The 16,379-nt window shown below is 40.6% G+C and overlaps 1 protein-coding gene across 1 annotated transcript; it reads left to right on the forward strand.

The window, feature by feature from the left end:
* Positions 1-2,455: 2,455 nt before the first annotated feature.
* On the forward strand, positions 2,456-16,346 carry thbs4a (thrombospondin 4a). The gene is made up of 23 exons (XM_061729059.1): positions 2,456-2,615; positions 3,264-3,461; positions 3,568-3,815; positions 4,511-4,613; positions 4,721-4,812; positions 5,927-5,978; positions 6,418-6,632; positions 6,729-6,866; positions 8,659-8,739; positions 8,828-8,980; positions 9,086-9,190; positions 9,282-9,389; positions 11,199-11,358; positions 12,287-12,405; positions 12,499-12,551; positions 12,643-12,727; positions 12,825-12,921; positions 13,763-13,941; positions 14,027-14,075; positions 14,195-14,391; positions 14,471-14,643; positions 15,902-16,041; positions 16,128-16,346. The coding sequence occupies exons 1-23, from the start codon at positions 2,534-2,536 to the stop codon at positions 16,178-16,180; spliced, it is 2,880 nt and encodes a 959-aa protein (XP_061585043.1). The 5' UTR covers positions 2,456-2,533; the 3' UTR covers positions 16,181-16,346.
* The last annotated feature ends 33 nt before the right edge of the window (positions 16,347-16,379 follow it).

Genomic DNA, 16,379 nt, shown 5'->3' on the forward strand with positions numbered 1-16,379 from the left:
CAAATTTTAAAGGCCTGCAATAGTGGTCCTAACTTTATATATAATCTTCCAACCAAATTGTATTTATTCGTTCATTTATATTTTACATATAATGCATTGAAAGTGGGTCACTAATAAACGTTGTCTCAGCTTTGTTGTAATTGTAACAAAATGTTGCTGAGTGAAAATTCAGGAGCTCGCCGACTGTGGTGGCACAGTCACACACCATCTGGAGTGTGTTAGGAAGAAAAGCCGTAAATATTGCTGAAAGCCTGGGCCTTGCTGCTCGACCTCCCATATGTCACCATAATTTGACTGTCGGGGGGTCTTCATATACACAGTATACTATACTGGAGGCTGGCTGCAAAAGCAGGTCAATCTCCACTGGAACCATGTTAATGTTACTATACAGCACAAACAAACATATTTACAGCCTGGTACAAAAAACAATATTATTATTATTATTATTATTATTATTATTATTATTATTATTATTATTATTATTATTATTATTATTATTATTATTATTATTATTATTATTATTATTATTATTATTATTATTATTATTATTATTATCATTATTATTATTATTATTATAATGATAATAATAATTATTATTATTGTTGTTGTTTTTGGCTAATGTGTCTAAGTTGTCTAAAAGAGAATAATCATTCATATTTCAAAGATAATATGGCTTGTTGTACTATTTCTGTACCAATGAGACTGCCAGGATCAATTCTGGGTTGGCCTGGAAGATGCCAAAGGTAGCTTTTTTCTTTCTTTCTTTCTTATCACTGGGGGGAAAACAAAGTGTTAAATCGTTATAAAATAATAAATAGTTTCTAATGAATAAGTAGTACATGAGAGAGCAATCAGGTGTTAAAATCTAAAATAATAAGGCTAAGGAAAACTTTTATTAGTCTCAAATTGGGGACATTTACATTGTTGCAGAACTTTTACTTACAGTATATATGTCCTCAGATAGCAAAATATGTTAAATCAATGTTGAATTATGGTCAAAAAGGTTGATTTTCTGTCAAGGTCGACGATTGATGGTGGATCAACCATCAATAAATCCTCCAATTCTAATGCCAACATTTAATCAATGTTGAATCAACATATTCTGTTTGTGGCGCACATGGCTTCAACATGGATTCACTGTTTCTGCCTAACCATATTTCAACGTTGATTCACTCATATTTTGCAATAAGGGACAAGATGTGAATATACTACCTCCATCACTGATGGTTACTTCCACGAAAGGATATACCTGATGTGAAAACGTCCTAAGAACCACATTAACCACATTATGGGATTCAAGTTTGAAGTGTGTTATTTTTCAACAATATGTTCAAGACCAAAACAACACAGATAGAAAAAAAAATCACTTACTGTGTTTTCTGGTCTCACTCATCTTATACAAGCAAACCTGAGCAATGCAAGACAGAATTACTATATCACTGAAACTGCCATGAGCTATTTTCTATTTTGTATCATCGTTTTCACCGAAACCCATAATGTCTGAAACAGAGAAGATACACAGTTGAGGACTACCAGGTGTCTATTCAGAGGCCAGCCAGCCAGACGCAGGCGGATGCAGGGTGAAAATGAACTGAGAGAGATAGTAAATGTCTTTCTTTGGCTTTTCCCAGCAGTTGAAATGTAGAGAACTTTAAGACTTGTACCAGACATCTATCTTAAATGTTTCCAGGGTTAAGAACTGACCTGATTCTCATTTGCTCTGTCCTTCCTTTTCCAAAATCTGCACTGGATTACATAAAAAAAAAAGAAAGAAAGAAAGAAAGGAAAAAAAAGTTTAGAGTGGCACATACAACAAAATTAAGATTAAAGCCATCTGTAAGATATTTATACAGATCAACAAGTTTTGTAATAATTAGCTACATTGCAACACAGATTCACAAAAACATTTAAAAAAACATCAGCCAGCTGTCCTCTCATGAGCATTTCAGACATTTTTAGAGTGGATTGGGGCTGATTTAGAGAACCTGTGTGCTATTTTATCATCAGTCTCAAAAATATGATACACAGGCGACAGAAGATGCAAAAGGTCAAGTATTATTACCTTAACTCCACAAAAAAGAAATTCACAAATGCATTCAAATAAGTATAAATTAAACTCATTGAAAGGAAGTGGAAAGGTTTTTGTTTAACTTTAACTTGTTTAACTTTGTTTAACTCTTAAACTTAATTGTTAGTCACTGAAACTTTTTATATTTGAATCAAACTTAAGCGTTTCCATTTATTTAATGGCAGCTTTGACGGTATAAAATGATGAGAAAATAGTTAAATCAAATGGCAGGAAAAAGTTGACTCCCAAACTATTAAAATATTTTACTCCCTCGCTGTGCCACTAGCCACTAAAGAATGAGGACACTCCCCCCTGCTTCAGAAGCTTTGCCTGTGGATAAAGCTACTTCACCTCTCTCACCTCTGCTGGGAGTTCAGTCTGAGACTCTCTGATCGATCTTTACGAGGAGAGTCTTTTGTTCAAAAGCAAGGCTTCCTCTGAGGTCTGTCCTCTTCTGAAGTCCTGATGACGGGCATGTGTGTCACAGCAGCACTTTTGTCTCTGGTGCTGCAGCAGCTGGTGATTACTGTCACAGCTCAGGGTATTGGTAAGTACTGACTTCTCCTCATTCAAGTCTGCATGGAAAACTTTACACAATGTATTTCTATGTGTTTTTAGACGTCAAGCTGTGGCTTTCCTGACAACATATTCCAAGGCACAACAGGAGAACGATTCACTGATTTGTTTTGGCTTTTTCTGAGGCTTGGAGAGTTTAATGTCAAACGATCTAGTAAAAGGCTGTAAACAACTATGATATCTGACAGGTTTATTTGGAAAATAAAAAAAAAAGAAAAAGATTGAACTTGCTTGGAATCTGAATGCAGATTTTCCATAAAAATGCCTCTGTACAGTACACGTGTGTGTGTTCATGTGGGACTGAGGCAGTGTGTTATCTTCAGTGGAAATAGTAAAGAGTTTACTGCAACTCCATCTAGTACTCAATAAAACACAGCAGGATTCTAACATGAACGTACTCTTACACAGACACACATTTGAGCACACATGTAACAATATAAAGTGTCACACATAATAAAGTACCATAGTGACTCAGCAGTAGCAATCACTAGGAACCAGACCCACTTACGGTGTGCCACATGGAGTGCTTTTAGTTGTTGTGCTGAACAGTTCCAACTCCTTGCTCCTACTGACTTCAAGCAGCAGACTCAAGTTCTCTAACAACCCTTTTCTGCGTCAGTCTACGACCTGCTGGTGTCTCCAGACTGCCTGCCAGACTTGCTGCAAGGAAGCCTAAAGAACAAAGGGCGGGATGAAGCATTCATCCTCTTGTCCTTCAGGCTCCACAGTAAGGCTCCCACCTCTCTCTTCAGTGTTGTCAACCCAGCAGACAACACCAAGTACCTGGAGCTGAGTGTGCAAGCCAAACTGAGCAAAGGTCTGTTTTCATGCCAATGCATTGTGAAAAAATCTGTGACGGATCGGTTTGAACCCTTTCTGCCGACTTCTGTCTGTCTTTCATTCTGGCCCCTTGTCATTTCTAGTGACTGTTCGCTACCAGAAGCCTGATGGCAGATTTAGTACCACCAGCTTCAACCACCCGTCCCTGGCAGATGGACAGGAACACCATGTCATGCTACATGCCAGTGGTCTACAGCGCGGCCCACCTCGCCTCAATATCTATGTGGACTGCAGGCTGGCTCACACTTTGAACGATCTCCCAGCTGCGTTCGGGTCACTTCCACCAGGTCCCAACAAGGTGGCCCTGAGAACCCTGCAGTCAAGTGGACAGGTGAATGATTTCCATCTGCCCCTTTGTTTAAAAAATTAAATCTATTATCCATCTATGATATTAACATACTCCAATCATGTGCTTTCATTTACAAATGCACTTATCTTGCAAATATGCTTCCAAGTACTTTCAAAGATTTTTTTAAGACCAATTCGCAAATTCATAACTATAATACCAGACAATTTGAGGATCTCCATTCTTCATTCAGTCGTACCAATAGCAGTCAGTTCTCCATCAAAGACAGAGGTGCCTCACTCTGGAACTCTCATATACTTATCGCAAAATCTTCACTGTCTATTAATAGTTTTAAACAGAGATTGAAGACCAGCCTTATTGACCAAGCGTCTAGAAGTGCTTCCACTTAATGTGGACTCACTTCTGCACGTGCACACCGAGAAATTGTCTGTTTATATCCATCTTTTTTGAACGCTGTTTTTTTTTTTGTTTTTTTGTTTTTTTGTTCTTGCTATTATTTCAATACAATGTATTTTTCCTGGTGAGAACTTTGAATAAGCCCATTTAGGGCTTCCTTTCTCATGTTTTTTATGTTCATTTAAACTTTTGTACCGTTTTTTTATGTTGTGCAAATCAAATCAAAACAAATCAAAAAATGATTTCAAATTTGAGATACCAGAGATACACTGCCCAAAAAAAGCCTTTATTCAATGTAATGTCTTTTCTCATTCCTTTGGAAGGATAAACTGACGGACTTGAAGCTGGTTATAGAGGACACCATCGACAATGTGGCCACTCTGCAGGACTGCAGTCCGGATCCAGCACAGTCTCTGCACCTGCTGGGTGAGAACAGTTAGGGAGGGGGGAAAAGTCTGCATCACAAACTCACAGAGCTGTTTTAATGGGATCTAGTTTTGATGTATTGGATTGTTTAATTCTGATCCGTTTAGGTATCCAGGGAGGCAGGGTGGTGCAAGATCAGACCACCATGCTGGAGCTGAAGACCATGTTGTCTGAGATGAACGAGCTGCTCCACAAGCAGGTTACCTGTTTTTCATCCTAGTCTTGTATGCCTCACATGCAGCCCAAAAACTGCTGGATGGATTGGGAAAGAGAAGTTTAAAAAAAGAAGAAAAACTGTCATAAAGCAGGGTTGTTATAAATGCAAGATGATGCTGAGATAAAATTATGTGGATAATAGCATGAGGGAACATAATGTAATACAACATGTGGTGAGGTCTCTGGTTGTCAGACAGAATTAGTTCCATTTATTTCTACTTTTCTTTACTTCAAAGATTGGCTTTACAAGAATAGCAGCATTTCCATGTGAGAAATGGGAATCCAGATGGCGAGGACCCCTAATTACAGCTGAGCAATACTGCAGTAGATATAAGTGCATCATTTCAGATGATCATGTAACTTAATAATGCTACAGTTCTTCATAGAAGTTCTAATTTGGGGTATAATAGATCTTATTTACTTGCTGTAATGTAAGTAAAATAAGTATTTTTCTCATCATGTACATTTTTGCAGAACTTCAAGACAATTTCTTTGTAAAATGCTCAGTTTTAGCTGCTGTCTTTTTGAGGTTTCCCACTCACAAATCCTTATATGCTGATCTTAGATACATTGATTGACGAAAAAATCAAAGAGTGTGAATCAGCAGCTCATTTTTGTGTTTTATTCCCATGTTTAACACTAGGAAAGCATGAGATAAATCTGTTACATTCTGATGTAGATAAGAAACAGTAAAAAGGCTGGAGTGACAACAGGATATTGAAGTTGGTTTAGGAGGAGTGTCTTCTGTGGGAGGGAATACTGTGACATCCTGAGGTGAAGGACCTTTCCACAGAGTAGCTCCAAAAAACACACAAAGAGAAAAGACTCCAAAAAACCTCAATTCAGTATGACCTCTTTAAAGCAGATGATTATTGTTCCGATAAGGTGTCAGCCAGTTGGTCTGAGGCAATACGACACCATTTGAATATCAGATACACTCAGAGAATCCAAAACAGAGCTTGTCGACTAACATTCTGTATTTTTTCCACATACGCGTTGAAAAAAAAGTTGTTGAAAGATAACATTCTGATTTTCCTGAACTGATTAACTTGAAAGTGATAATACAGCTTTCTGTGCTCTGTTTTCTTCTAATTTAGATTAAGGAGACAAATTTCCTGAGGAATACCATTGCAGAATGTCTGGCCTGTGGTGAGGAGTAAAAACATCTATATTTTTTTAAATTAATAATAATAAACACGTAACTCATTTACAGTTGTAAGAAACATTTTATTTATTGTAAATGATTATAATTACTGATATTGCTTATTGGTTGTTTGTGTTGTATTTATTTATTTTTTGTTATTTTGTCTTTTTCCGTTTTTTTCTTTTCTTTTCTTCTCTTTCTTTTCTTTTAATTTTATTTAATTTTTATAGGTTATATATGATATGATATTGTGAGGAAGGGACAGGACTAAATAAGCGTTCTGCTTCCTCCTGTTCCCTCTCGAACACATTGGTTTGCTGTGTGTTTTATTTTTGAATGAGACTGTTAAATTGTTTTGCTTTTTATTTGATTGGGTTTTGTTGTGTTCGAGACAATAAAATAAAAAAAATAAATAAAAATACATTTTGTTACACGTGTTCTTAGGACTTGGGGGAAATCCTACCAACCCGGCTACCAATGTAGGCCCAGCTCCAAGTCCAGGCCAGGCTGTCCTGCAGCCTCAGCCTCTGAGTTACTGCCCCCCAGGGACCTGTTTCAGGCAGGACATGTGTGTCCCGTCACAGTCCGGGGGCTTCCAGTGTGCACCTTGTCCTGATGGCTACACAGGAGACGGAGTTCACTGTGATGATGTCAATGAGGTAGAAAATATGTTGTGTATCAAAGTGTGCTATAACTAGTGAATCTAGTTCTATTCTGCATTAGTTGATTTTGTTTTCTTTCTTTCTGTGTTTCAGTGTCATTTCAATCCATGTTTCCCTGGTGTCCGGTGTGTGAACACTGCTCCTGGTTTTCGTTGTGAGAAATGTCCGCTGGGATACATTGGACCGGAGATAAATGGAGTTGGAGTGTCTTATGCTAAATCTCAGAAACAGGTACACATTATTATTTACTGTGTGTCATTTATTATGTCTCCTGATAATATATTATCTTATCTTGAAAACAAAGGACACGATTTTCAATTCTAGACATTTAGACGCACACACACACACACACACATATATATATATATATATATATATATATGTGTGTGTGTGTGTGTGTGTGTGTGTGTGTGTGTGTGTGTGTGTATTTGTGTGGAGATAGAACCCAAACAATAATACATGTAACAGATACATGTAACAAAATTGACGATGTCACATTATTTAACAAATACCAGGACAAAAAGCTGGAGCACTGTGTAAAAAACAAAAACCTCATAATTCTTATAATAATCTGTAGAAGCACCTGTATCATCAATAACATGAAGTAACTGTTTTCTGTATTGACAACGTTGCTTCAGTTCATTTAGGTTTGCGTGCGTGAATCCACAGATCTCTTAAGGTCTCACCACAGAGTAAAGCTCTGGATGTTCAGTGGATTATTGCAACACTTTGAGTATTTTATTTTTCAGCTATTCTATTGTAGATTCCCTGGTGTGGCTCAGTGTCCTGCAGAATGATCCAATTTATGCCAATCTCCAACTGTATGACCGCTGGTAGTAGCTTCAAAAGAAGAATACTTTGGTGTACAAATGAACTCATGATCAACTCAAGGATTGCAAAATGCCCAGTTTCTTTGACAACAAAACAAGCCCAAATATCATAACCTCTGTGAAACTATGCCTCTTGAGATGTTTACTCTATTCTAATATGCTCAGTTTGGTTTTCATGGGACTGCTAAATCTACTTCAATATCATCTGTCAAAACAACAATGTTCCAGATGTCTTGTGGTTTGTTCAGATCTGCATTTACAACACTGCTGTGTTCTTTGTAGAGACAAAGCTTTTTCCAAGGAGGCCTTACAAACAAGTCATACTTGTTCAGTCTTTTTCCAAATGTACTATCATGAGTTTCACATGCTAACTAAGGCCTGTAATGTCTGAGATGTAGTTCTTTGCTTTTTATAACATCTCTGAGCATTTCATGGTCTGAACCTGCAGGGACACCCACCCCTGAGAAGACTGGCAACTGTTCTCAACATTTTTATCATGTGAATAATCCTTCGCATGGTGGATTGGTAGAGGAAGATTCTTTATATATATATAACCTCATCAATATGAGGTATATAAACTATAAACTCATCAGCGTAGGGGAAAAACGATTACTTCTCTGAGATCATTGCTGATGTCTCTCCTCTTTGGCAATGTGTTAACACAACCCTGATTTCTGCTTTTATAGATATGGTCAGCTTTGCTGATTAGCAGCAAGGGTTTTGTTTTGTTTTGTTTTTTATTTTGGATCCCCATTAGCAGACGCAAAACGCCAACTAGTCTTCCTGGGGTCCATGAAAATTAAAATACATTCATATAAAAGCACAATTATACATATATATACTTCCTATAGTACTTTACATTTTAAATGTATGAATACATAACTAAATACATAAGTAATTACAATTACATCATTGTTTATGTCTGTACCCAAAAATAACTTTTTTAGTTGCTTTAATAACTTTTTTAGTTGCTTTCTACCTAGGGTCTCTACTGACCTTTTTCCCATGACAGTATTAAGGGTCTAATTAGGTTTTGTTCCCTAAATAATGACACAAATAATGACGCTGAGGTTGTGTTGGCCTCGATTTAACCTTTTCCTAATATGGAAAAGTTGAGAATTGTAAGAAGTCCTACTTTATTTTTCCTTCTATGTTCTTATTTGTCTTTGTACTTTATTTACTCTCTCTCGCAGGTGTGTGAAGATTTGGATGAGTGTCTGAATCCACCTGAAATTGGAGGCTGTACACCCAACTCACACTGCTACAACACTATAGTAAGATCACAGGAACTGGTACAATGTCCATATAATCATTCTCTTTAGTCGGGAGCCGTGGTTTCCAACTTTGTACTCTCGTCACCAGGGATCCTTCCGCTGTGGTTCTTGTCAAGCTGGTTACTCAGGCGACCAGGTAGGAGGCTGCCATGGCACCAGGCTTTGCCCCAATGGTCAGCCCAACCCTTGTGACATCAATGGCGAGTGCATTGTGGAAAGAGACGGCAGCATTAGCTGTGTGGTGAGAATTCACATGAAAAACACAGAGAAACAAATGGATTATTGTTCATTGTTCTTTATTTATTCAATGTATGAATCTTGACACTACCGATGATCTTAATGCTAGTGTGGCATTGGCTGGGCTGGCAATGGCTACGTATGCGGGAAGGACACAGATATAGATGCATATCCTGACAATAAGCTGCTGTGCAGAGACAGCAACTGCAAGAAGGTACTGATTTCTAAATCCCCTTCCGTCTCTCATATTTAAATTGCACTAGTATTTAAAAATCCTTCCGTGTTTTTTCCTGTTTCGTCTCCAGGACAACTGCATATTTGTACCCAACTCTGGCCAAGAGGATGCAGATAGGGACGGGATTGGTGATGCTTGTGATGATGATGCAGACAGTGATGGCATTATTAACATAGATGTAAGTGACTTAATTCTGATGAGGTCTGATTGGTTACAGTGGGGCAAAAAGGTATTTAGTCAGCCACCAATTGTGCAAGTTCTCCCACTTAAAAAGATGAGAGAGGCCTGTAATTTTCATCATAGGTACACTTCAACAATGAGAGACAGAATGGGGGGAAAGAATCCAGGAAATCACCTTGTAGGATTTTTACTGAATTAATTGGTAAATTCCTCGGTAAAATAAGTATTTGGTCACCTACAAACAAGCAAGATTTCTGGCTTTCACAGACCTGTAACTTCTTCTTTAAGAGGCTCCTCTGTCCTCCACTCGTACCTGTATTAATGGCACCTGTTTTAACTGGTTATCAGTATAAAAGACACCTGTCCACAACCTCAAACAGTCACACTCCAAACTCCACTATGGCCAAGATGAAAGAGCTGTCAAAGGACGTGAGAAACAAAATTGTAGACCTGCACCAGGCTGGGAAGACTGAATCTGCAATAGGTAAGCAGCTTGGTGTGAAGAAATCAACTGTGGGAGCAATTATTAGAAAATGGAAGACATACAAGACACTGATAATCTCCCTCCATCTGGGCCTTCACGCAAGATCTCACCCCGTGGGGTAAAAATGATCACAAGAACGGTGAGTAAAAATCCCAGAACCCCACGGGGACCTAGTGAAGGACCTGCAGAGAGCTGGGACCAAAGTAACAGGTTACCATCAGTAACACACTACGCTGCCAGGGACTCACATCCTGCAGAGCCAGACGTGTTTCCCTGCTTAAACCAGTACATGTCCAGGCCCGTCTGAAGTTTGCTAGAGAGCATTTGGATGATGCAGAATAACTTTTTTGTTAAGGTTGGGTTGTGTTCTGAACTCAAATGCAACACTCAGGAGACAGGAACGGATTAATGCCCTGCTAGGCATTTTTAATTGTCCAGAAGAAGGTCTGTGGCCAAACAATCCAGCCCAGTGGCGGTGGTGAGAGATAGGCACTGCAGCTCAGGTGATTGTATGGGATGATCTGGCGAGGAGTGTAAGGAAAGCAGGTTACTTGATTGGTAAATGGATGCAGGTGTGCAGTGCCCACACTCAGCCAGCTCACCTCCAGGAAGGAAACTCTGAGGTGATCCTGAGTGTCTAACTGACAGAATGGTGATGGCGCAATGTATAATGCGCAGACTGTGGAGGTGGCGGGTTTGAAACCGTAACATTTTTGGTAGAAACACAACTTGTCCTGTTTGGAGGAGAAAGAAAGCTGAGTTGCATCCAAAAAACACCATACCTACTGTGAAGCATGGGGGTGGAAACATCATGCTTTTGGGGATGTTTTTCTGCCAAGGGACCAGGACGACTGATCCGTGTAAGGGAAAGAATGAATGGGACCATGTATGGTGAGATTTTGAGTGAAAACCTCTTTCCATCAGCAAGGATTGAAGATGAAACGTGGCTGGGTCTTTCAGCAGGACAATGATCCCAAACACACCGCCCAGGCAACGAAGGAGTGGCTTCGTAAGAAACATTTCAAGGTCCTGGAGTGGCCTAGCCAGTCTCCAGATCTCAACACCATAGAAAATCTTTGGAGGGAGTTGAAAGTCCGTGTTGCCCAGCGACAGCCCCAAAACATCACTGCTCTAGAGCAGATCTGCATGGAGGCATGAGCCAAAATACCAGCAACAGTGTGTGACAGGCCTCTCTTATCTTTTGAAGTGGGAGAACTTGCACAACTGGTGTCTGACTACCGGTAAATGCTTTTTTCCCCCCACTGTATATATCTGCCTGAATCACTGATCTCATACACTATAAACCTCATTTGCCCATCCCAGGACAACTGCTGGCTGGTTCCTAATGTCGACCAGAGGAACACAGATAAGGATCTCCATGGCGATGCCTGTGATAACTGCAGGACAATTGAAAATCCCTCACAGAGGGACACAGATCAAGATGGTCTGGGAGATGAATGTGATGATGACATGGATGGGGATGGCAAGTGCACCGCGTTCATATTTACAGGAGTAAACAAATCATGCAGTGAATAGTGTTGCTTAGTGTCCTACATCTGCTTATACACGGTAACGTGCAGGAGATGTCGTAAGTAGGCTTTCACTGTTATTATTGCATGAATTAGATGCAATAACCTTCAGAACACATTGTGAAACCCAGGGTCTGATAAACGCATTGAAAGTCTGTGTGTGAGTCATGCAAACCGCAGCCTGTCTGGGTAGGACTGCTGAGACAATACCCGTCCCGTTAGCAGGACGCAGACAGGGACATTTTTGTTGCTTTCAACAGACTGGCAGCATTTATCTACAAAACATCCTCTCTCTTTCTCTTTTTTGGTGTCTGTTTCCAATTAACATCCTCTACCTGTTAGATCACCGGCTTTCAGGAAGGCCAACCCCTTTATCATTATCAAGTGTATTAAACTGTATCAAATCTATTAACATATCCAAACTGGACTCTTAAGAAGGTTCCCTAAAAAAACTTGTCACACATACCTCATTCGGATGACCTTTTTTTCTGTTTCAGTGGAAACATCTTGCCTTTGCATCTTGCATGTTTAGACTTTGCTCAGAGGCCATGGCGATTTCCTCCGTTTGGCAGTGCTCGCACTTCTCGATCCCTTGGTTATGTCTTTGACACTGAGGCTGAATTACTAAGCACTTGGTCATGTCTGTCTCCTCTCTTAAAGCATTTTTCCATAGCAACACTCTGCCAGGTGTCGAAGGCCACTGGAAACTATTTTACCTTCATTTTAAACGAACTCTGCCACCTGGTGATCTTTTTGAGTGTGCTCGTGGGCGGCAATCTTCTTTCCCTTTTTCCCTGTTTTTTTTTTTTTTTTTTTTTCTCCAATCTCCCAGACAACCCTTTTACACATAACACAGAAATAAAACTCAACTTTTGTTCTCAGGCTTGAAAAATATTCTTGACAACTGCCAGCAAGTTCCCAACCCAGACCAAAGAGACAGAGACAATGACGGTGTGGGCGACGCCTGTGACAGCTGTCCCGACATGGCCAACCCCAACCAGGTAACAAATCACAATCAAACAAGAGCCTGAAAAGGATTTCTCTGCTGCCTTAACGTTTAACAGCAATGCTTTTTTTTTTTTGTCTTCCTGCAGTCTGATTCTGATGATGACCTTGTAGGAGACACCTGTGATGACAACATAGACAGGTAGAAGATCTGTGGTTGTAATATTTATACTCGGGTCGGGAGTCAGGGTTTGCCATTTGTTTTACCTGCCCTACTTCTCTTGTCTTTTCAGTGATGGTGATGGCCACCAAAACACCAAGGACAACTGTCCCACTGTCATCAACTCCTCACAGCTGGACACTGACAAGGATGGAAGGGTTGCGTCACTCACTCTCCTTACATTTGATTTATTTTCTATATCATTTTTCAGTCTCATGGATCCCTCACACCACTCCAAACTTTCTACTTTGACAGGGAGATGAATGTGACGATGATGACGACAATGATGGCATCCTGGATGAAGATGACAACTGCAGAATGGTTCCAAACCCAGACCAAAAGGACTCCAACCGTATGTGTCCCATTTGTTCTGTTGCGTCCAGTACTCGAGTTGTAAAAAAAAGAATCAGGGGGGGATGGTGGATTTTATCATATGAGATAATTTGTGCTGATTACAAATAATATAATATATTACAAATAATAGCACTGACCAAAACACCTGCAGAAATACTGCAGGAATGACATAGCAGCAGTTAAATGCAGCCTTCTGTAAGCTTTAAATATCCACTGAGCTTACATCAAATACATCAAAACACAACAATAAAAAACAGTTTTCTGAACTTATCAATATGACTCTGTCCTTCACAGGATAAGTAAAATGGATCACTGCAAAAACTCAAAATCTTAACAAGAATATTTGTCTTATTTCTAGTTTAAGTGTCTCATTTTAGTAAAAAAATCTCATTACACTTAAAACAAGACTCATCACTGGAAAAAACAACAATTTTCACCTGTTTCAAGTAGATTTTCACTTGAAATAAGTAGAAAAATCTGCCAGTGGAACAAGATTTTTTTGCTTGTAATAAGAAGATAAATCTTGTCCCACTGGCAGATTTTCCTACTTATTTCAAGTGAAAATTTACTTGAAACAGGTGAAAATTGTCAAATAAGTTATTTTTCTGGTGATGACTCTAAATGTTGAAATAGCAGTAAAACAACATTCATTGATGAAATGACATAAGGGATGGAAAGAGGGGATGTCAGTTTTACAGGGTGGATGATTTCGACCGTTTTTATTTCAGGGGGGATGCCATCCCCCCTCATCCCCCCTCAACTCGAGTACTGGTTGCGTCCCTCATCACGTGTGGCGTGAGACGTTACTGTGCTTAATAAGCTGAGTCACTACGTTTCAGAGGACAAAGTTGGAGACGCGTGTGAAGGAGACTTTGACAAAGACAACGTGATTGACATCATCGACCACTGCCCAGAGAACGCTGAGGTCACACTGACTGACTTTAGAGCCTATCAGACCGTGGTCCTTGACCCGGAGGGAGACTCACAAATAGACCCCAACTGGGTGGTACTCAATCAGGTAGCTAATACACAACATTATTGCCTGGCTTTCTTCCAGATCCATCTCATAAATGATTCACATTTATTTAATTTTCCACTAACAGGGCATGGAGATAGTCCAGACCATGAACTCTGACCCTGGCCTGGCTGTTGGTAAGTACAGGAAACCTTCACACCGTCTCATCTCCAACTCTGTCATCACATCAGAATTCTTTTCTCCATTTTCATTCACGTCCACGACTTAGTTTGATGTTTCTTGCTTACGTCTGTAGGCTATACAGCCTTCAGCGGAGTTGACTTTGAGGGAACGTTCCACGTAAACACAGTGACAGATGATGACTATGCTGGCTTCATTTTCGGCTACCAGGACTCGTCCTCCTTCTACGTAGTGATGTGGAAGCAGACGGAGCAGACCTACTGGCAGGCAGCCCCCTTCAGAGCCGTCGCTGAGCCAGGAATACAACTGAAGGTGGGGGGGGGGGTTTCTATCATTATCCCTTATCCGTCTTGCTTTTCCCCCGTTTTGATGTTTTGCATCTCTTCAACAGGTGGTGAAGTCTAAGACAGGTCCTGGTGAGTACATGAGGAACTCCCTCTGGCACACAGGAAACACCACGGAGCAGGTGCGTCTCCTTTGGAAAGATCCTCGGAATGTGGGTTGGAAGGACAAGGTTTCCTACCGCTGGTTTCTCCAGCACAGACCACAAGTCGGATACATCAGGTACAAACATCATCACAGGCACCGTTTCATACACACAAGTTATCGGGGGTCCCAGAATAAGAGCGGATTTGTCCTTACTGTGACATTAATCACATTGAAAATTATTTTTTTTATTTTATTGTCCTCTGTATCATGAGCTGCGTCAAAAATTATTTGATAGGTGTAAGAATTTGGATTTGATGTGGGTAAGCGATGCTGAGAGACTCAAATGGATTTTTGATCATAAAGTATTTGCACTGGCTGACTATTTGAAGAAAGCGTGGGATAGGCGAAGAAAAGTAACATATATGTAAAAATATCCATTCTGGTTTTTTATTTATTTTGTTTTTCCGGTGTACATTGTGCAGCTCCCAATTAAGTGCGTGTGATATTGTGTATTGATGATTTTCTGTTTCTGGTGTCTTATAATCCTGTAAGGGATGGGTCTTCGGACATGACACAAAAATAAAATTCATTCATTCATTCATTCACTTTAGTGTGTCAGAGTCGCTCCTGTGGTTTCTTGTACTGGCCCCCCCTTCTCCTCCCTTTTCTCTCTTTTGTCCATGTTGCAGCATCCTTTGCCGGACACCGGAACCTGCAGGTGGTCGTGGGTGGCTTGTAGCTTGCATTACGGAGCACAAGTCTTTCCCCGACCCTGCACCCCAACCTGGGACTTGCTGATTGGGCCGGAGCTTCGGGAGCTGCGTGCTGGCCTGCGGTCCCCACCCCTGGTCATCCCGTTGCTGGCCCCCCCTTCTCCTCCCTTTTCTCTCTTTTGTCCTGCAGGTGGCCGTGGGTGGCTTGTAGCTTGCATTACGGAGCACAAGTCTTTTCCTGACCCTGCACCCCAACCTGGGACTTGCTGATTGGGCCGGAGCTTCGGGAGCTGTGTGCTGGCCTGCGGTCCCCACCCCCGGTCATCCCGTTGCTGCTTCCACCTGCCTGCTGTGCTGTTGCCGTCCCTGACCCACCAGTCTGGCCTTCGGCAGGAGGGTCCCCCCTGATGAGCCTGGTCCTGCTCAAGGTTTCTTCCCTCCTAAAGGGGAGTTTTTCCTTGCCACTGTTTGGCTTAAGGTTTTTCTCCCACTAGGGGAGTTTTTACCTGCCATTGTTTATGTAATAACTGCTCGGGGGTCATGTTCTGGGTATGGGTCTCTGTAAAGCGTCTAGAGACAACTCTGTTGTATTAGACGCTATATAAATAAAATTGAATTGAATTGAATTGAATTCATAAGTACTGCGTGGACTAACTACTTCCCCCCCATGTTTAAACCAGGGCTCGCTTTTATGAGGGCTCAAAACTGGTGGCGGACACAGGGGCGATCATTGACACCAGTATGAGAGGCGGGCGGCTGGGTGTGTTCTGCTTCTCTCAGGAAAATATCATCTGGTCCAATCTGAAGTACCGCTGCAACGGTGAGTGCTCGCCGACTGGATTGTGGTCCATTCAGCCAGAAAAGATGTAAACATGTTGTCATTTTTTTCTTTTTATATTCCCACAGACACCATCCCTGCTGATTACGAGGATCCGACAAAAGCAGACAGGGGAGGCTGAGCTGCATCGCAGCGGCAAAGAAGTAAAACATTGGAAGGACGGACAAGTGGGAGGACCAAAGGAGAGTTTTGCTGAAAGCCAAACATTGACCAGTTTTTATACTAAAGTTTAGTGTAACTGATGCAAGTACATGCTTTAATAAATAATGAGCAGTTTTGTTTTTTTATTTGTCTATATCTATATGATAATAAGCTTACAT

Source organism: Cololabis saira, chromosome 9 (assembly GCF_033807715.1).
Source record: "Cololabis saira isolate AMF1-May2022 chromosome 9, fColSai1.1, whole genome shotgun sequence".
In the NCBI taxonomy this organism is placed as follows: Eukaryota; Metazoa; Chordata; class Actinopteri; order Beloniformes; family Belonidae; genus Cololabis; species Cololabis saira.